General features: G+C 37.8%; 2 protein-coding genes across 2 annotated transcripts; both read left to right on the top strand.

Moving 5' to 3' along the window:
* The first annotated feature begins 333 nt into the window (after positions 1 to 333).
* On the top strand, positions 334 to 1,391 carry LOC109020955 (NDR1/HIN1-like protein 10). The gene has a single exon (XM_019003489.2). The coding sequence runs from the start codon at positions 491 to 493 to the stop codon at positions 1,118 to 1,120; it is 630 nt and encodes a 209-aa protein (XP_018859034.1). The 5' UTR covers positions 334 to 490; the 3' UTR covers positions 1,121 to 1,391.
* Positions 1,392 to 3,445: 2,054 nt separating this feature from the next.
* LOC109020957 (NDR1/HIN1-like protein 3) lies at positions 3,446 to 4,670 on the top strand. The gene has a single exon (XM_019003491.2). It carries the CDS (start codon positions 3,699 to 3,701, stop codon positions 4,404 to 4,406), a length of 708 nt encoding a protein of 235 aa, XP_018859036.1. The 5' UTR covers positions 3,446 to 3,698; the 3' UTR covers positions 4,407 to 4,670.
* Positions 4,671 to 4,949: the final 279 nt, after the last annotated feature.

The raw sequence follows: 4,949 nt of genomic DNA, 5'->3' as shown, positions 1-4,949 counted from the left end.
CTCCATCAATCTGAAATGCGACTTCTTGTTGAAGTAAGTACCCGTCACTTCTCCTTGAGTTAGGTGACCGAATCACGAGTCAATACAAATTTTAAATAAATAAATTTTATATAATTCTTTTATAAAAAAATGAATTTTATTAATATTTTTTTTTTATATTTTAAAATTAAAATTTATTTTTTTATAATAATTTATATAAAATTTATCTATTTAAAATTTACACAAATTCATTTCGAAGTTACCAGGAAACCAGCCACCTCATTTACCGACGCTCTACTTCTCACGCTCTTTTAAGTCTCACGCGGTCCTCTCGCAATCCTTTTCTTTCTGAAATTGTAACGCAACCGCCAACGCGGCTTTTGAAAACCCCATCTATATAAATGCCGTATCTACCTTTCTACATTAGCCATATTAAGATATTCCACCTTTCTTTAATTTGCTTCTTTTTTTCATCGCAAGCAGCTTTCTTTTTTCTCTCATCCGTTACGCCATGGGATCAAAAACTGGGTGCGGCTGTTGCAGCTGCCTCTGCGGGTGCCTATTCAGTTGCCTTCTCAGCCTTATTTTCCAGATCTTGTTCACGTTGCTCATCATCGTCGCCCTCGCTGGGTTCATCTTCTGGCTCATCTTCCGCCCCAACGAGGTCAAGTTCCACGTGACCGACGCCTCTCTCACCCAGTTCAGTTTCACCACCGGCGACAACAACCTTCACTACAACCTGGCCCTCAACGTCTCCGTCAGGAACCCCAACAAGAGGATCGGTATTTATTACGACCGCATTGAGGCCAACGCCTACTACCAAGGCCAGCGCTTTGACACCGAGACTTTGACGCCGTTTTACCAGGGACACAAGAATACGACCGTTCTCAGCCCAGTGTTTGAAGGCCAGCAATTGCTTACGCTCGGCAGCGGCGAGGTCTCCAAGTTCGATTCGGAAAATACTGATGGGACTTTCGGTATCTCTTTAAGGCTAAATCTTCGGATTAGAGCCAAGCTGGGTTGGATCAAGATTGGGCACTTCAAGCCCAAGATCAAGTGTGGCTTGAAGGTTCCTCTCAAGTCTAATGGGACATTATCAGCGGCTGCTTTTGAGACGACGAAATGCGACTTCGATCTCTGATCGTGTTTGCAGCAGATCTTGTTTCTTTGATCGCGCGAGGCGTCAGTTATTTCATCTTTTCCCCATTCTTTCATTGTTTTGTTTTTTCCAAGCCTTCTTATCTAGCTAGCAGTTGGTTATAATAATAGCTTGTTTCGATGATATTGTAGATTTGATTTTCCATTGTTTTTCTTTTAATTTCGTACATAAATAAGCCATCGAGTTTTTGTGATTGTTAAGATGGGATATTGGATTTGGTGTTTTGTGGATTAATAGGTCATTGATTCAAGCTTTCTTGCTTTCATTTTGTTCTTAATAATTTTATGCCGCGAAGATAGGATTGAAAGGTAGATATACCCAACCAAACTGATTGCCATTGGGCACAGGCGTCATGTCATGTGCATAAGTACCACGATATGAACGTGTGCTACGTTATGCCGAGGAAAGAGGATAGCCTGTGATATTCACCCGAATAAAATAATTGGAATTTCCAAACAGTATTTGTGTGACCATCCCCCAAAGTCCAGAGTTTCATACTCTCTCTCTCTCTTGTTATATTTTCACGTGAATGACTTTATACCAAAAAAGAAGATTTTTTTTTTTAAGTTTCTCAAGTCACTTGTGTATCTGGAAATTACACATTTTATATTGATTAAATTATTAGATTAATTAATCGCTTTACTATTTTATCAGTTTTAACTAAATAATAATTTATTTGTAAGCCGCACCAAACACCAAAAAGAGTGCAACACCAACGGCAACCAGTATAAAAAAGTATTTGTTCTTTTCAAAAAAAGAAAAAAAAAATATTTGTTATTATTAATATTTTTTTTATAGTTATAAGGAGTGATTTAACAACCGACTTTTGAGCAACAGCTTGTATTGTTTACTTTTAAAAAAAGTCCTTGTCGATTGTACGGCGCCAGGTGGGCCTCGGCCCAAGAAACTCGGCCCCAAGGGATTCCCTGTCCAAGCAAGAAATAGAACGTCAGCGAGGGAGTGATACTGTACAATCGCCAAGAGAGATTAATCTGACATATTGCGACCGCTTTAGAGAATGGAATATGCACAGAACGCACGAAAAATATGGAAGATTCTTGATTTATTGATATTAGGTCATTTATGACTCATATAAGTTAGAGCAGGGGTTACGGAACCCCTCCGCATTAATAATGCTGCTAATTTACACGTCACATTTATGAAATTAGTGCAGAGCCACACTGCATTAAAGAAAGTTTGACAACAAGCACAAAAAGAGAAGTATGAACTTTATGAAAAAAGACTATATATATCCTCCGAGATGCGGTATAAATAATAAATATTTGATATCTAGACTTTCTTACTTATTAACTACACTCTAAAAATATTTACTAATTTTGGCATTGAAGGTTCTCCAACCCCAAGGCCGTCTTCTCAAAGTCGCAGTATTTTCTACGTTATGCAAGACCCATTTTCAAAAATTTGAGTTGTCAAAACTTAGTCAAAGTGTGCAAAACACGACGTTAACACTCATATTTGATGATTATGCAAGAAGTTTAATTATATAACAAACTAGGATAAAGGTTGAAATACAATGTATACGTGCTGATATTGATGGAATGACTTGTTTGTCCAATAAAGTTGTGTCAATTTTAAATGTTCAAAGTTCAAATCTTAATACAATCTCAATATTAGAAATGGTGTGCATGGCCTTTCGTTTTGGCCGTTAATCACAGGCATGCATTTGCTTTGTGTACAGACATGGAGCTAGCACCACAAATCAACACTCCTTATTTTGTATTTATAATAATTATGGGATATTTGACACAAATTTAATGGATAACTGAAGCTGGATCCAAGCTAGTTCTTCGTGAACTAATAAGAATATCCCATAATTATTAATTTAAAAGAATTGGGTCCAGTTTCAGTTATCCATTAATTTTAATGTATTATACAAAATAATAATATATTTGAGAATCTCATTAGTCTATTAAAAAAGTCCTGTCATTCTCACATTAATTCAAAATAAAGTAATTTGTGCATGTGCTAGATAAATGTTTTGGAAAAAAAATCGAGATCTATTAAAGAAAAACTTTTTTTTTATAGGTCTTATTTATTTCAAACAGTTTTTAAACTCATACTTATATATAGCATGAGTAATGATAGTGTGAGTGATAATTTGTATAAATTCCAAATAGAAAAAACTCACACAATTTCTTTATAAGAAGTAGATCTTACCATGAAAAAGTCAAAAAAAAAAAAAAAAATCTACTATTTTTAATAAAATCCAGTTTTTTTTTTTATAAAATGTCTGTACAGACTTTCTATATTTTAAACTTGTACAAGACTAACATGTAAAGTATCTGAATTGTGTACACGACATACTCGATGCGTGGCGTATGAAACCATGCGTAGTTCAAAGGCTTTGGAATTGGAAGCTATTGATTCACACGGAAGACGCGCAAATTCGATGGAGTTTCCTACAAAGCAAACGCGTCGATCTAAGACCTGCTTCACACACCGTGGCTTACTATACATGGCTATATAATTTAAACCCCCGGCCTCCTCATTCTATATCAAATATTTGTGTTTTTGCTCTGTTTCTCACCTCTGATCAGCCATGGCAGAAAGTCAGACTCACCTGAACGGTGCCTATTACGGCCCCTCAATCCCACCTCGACGCAAAGACTACCACCGCCCCGGCCGCGGCAGTGGTGGCTGCGGATGCTGTGGCTGCCTTTTCGGCTGCCTCTGCAACTGCATTTTGAGCCTCATTTTCAAAATCGTCTTCGCTGTCATCGTCATGATTGGCCTCGCCGCCCTCGTCATCTGGCTCATCCTCCGCCCCAACAACCTCAAGTTCCACGTCACCGACGCCGCTCTGACGCAGTTCAATTTGAGCACCACCAACAACATGCTGCAATACAATCTGGCCCTGAACGTCACCGTCAGAAATCCCAACAAGAGGATTGGCATATATTACGACACCATCCAGGCCAATGCTTACTATGAAGATCAGAGATTTGATTCAGAGTCTTTGACTCGATTTTACCAAGGACACAAGAACACGACCGTCTTGAGCCCGGTGTTTGTTGGACAGCAATTGGTGTCGCTGGGGACAAGTGAGTTATCCAAGTTCAACTCAGAGAAGAGTAATGGGATCTATAGTATTGATTTGAAGCTGAGACTTAGAATTAGGGTCAAGGTGGGTTGGATCAAGTTTGGGCACTTCAAGCCCAAGATCAACTGCGACTTGAAGGTTCCTTTGAGTTCTAATGGATCGTCAGCAAGTAGCTTTGAGACTACCAAGTGCAGTTATGACCTCTGATTGATGGTCTTGTACATCTTTGATCGGGGCTTTGATTTCAGTTTCGTATGACATTACCATACTTAATGTTTTTCTTTGGTTTTGGTCATTTGTAGATGACCCTCTAGCTAGGATATTTCTTAATTGATTTCTTTTTCCGGTATAGATGATTTTGTTGAAATTGCACTTTATGTTGTTTTTGTCATTGAGTTTTACTTATGATCACAGATCACATTCATTAGTAAATTAATAAAATATTGATTATGGTGACTTTTTCTTGTTTCTGAAAACGTTTATGTGTTGGTGATTGGTGTTTCTGTTAGTTTCCATGAACTTCTTCCTTGAAATTCGAAAACAAAAACGCAAACTAAACCAATAGTAGTCGATGCCCATTTCGTTTTCTTTGAATATTGAGCGTACGCTTTAATAATTCCGGTAGTAGGTGGGAGTGGGAATATGCATGCAGGTGAACAAATCAACTCATGACCATCGACGTGTTCAGAATTTTGTTCTAATCTTTTGCCCAATCAAACTTCTTGTGAACATGACAACATTCAGCCGCAC

The sequence above is a fragment of the Juglans regia genome, chromosome 3 (assembly GCF_001411555.2).
Source record: "Juglans regia cultivar Chandler chromosome 3, Walnut 2.0, whole genome shotgun sequence".
Taxonomy (NCBI): domain Eukaryota; kingdom Viridiplantae; phylum Streptophyta; class Magnoliopsida; order Fagales; family Juglandaceae; genus Juglans; species Juglans regia.
This window is presented reverse-complemented; position numbering and strand designations above follow the sequence as displayed.

What these genes read in the sequence shown, in the direction of transcription:
- LOC109020955 (XM_019003489.2), top strand. Translation starts at nt 491, where the DNA reads ATGGGATCAAAAACTGGGTGCGGCTGTTGCAGCTGCCTCTGCGGGTGC.
- LOC109020957 (XM_019003491.2), top strand. Translation starts at nt 3,699, where the DNA reads ATGGCAGAAAGTCAGACTCACCTGAACGGTGCCTATTACGGCCCCTCA.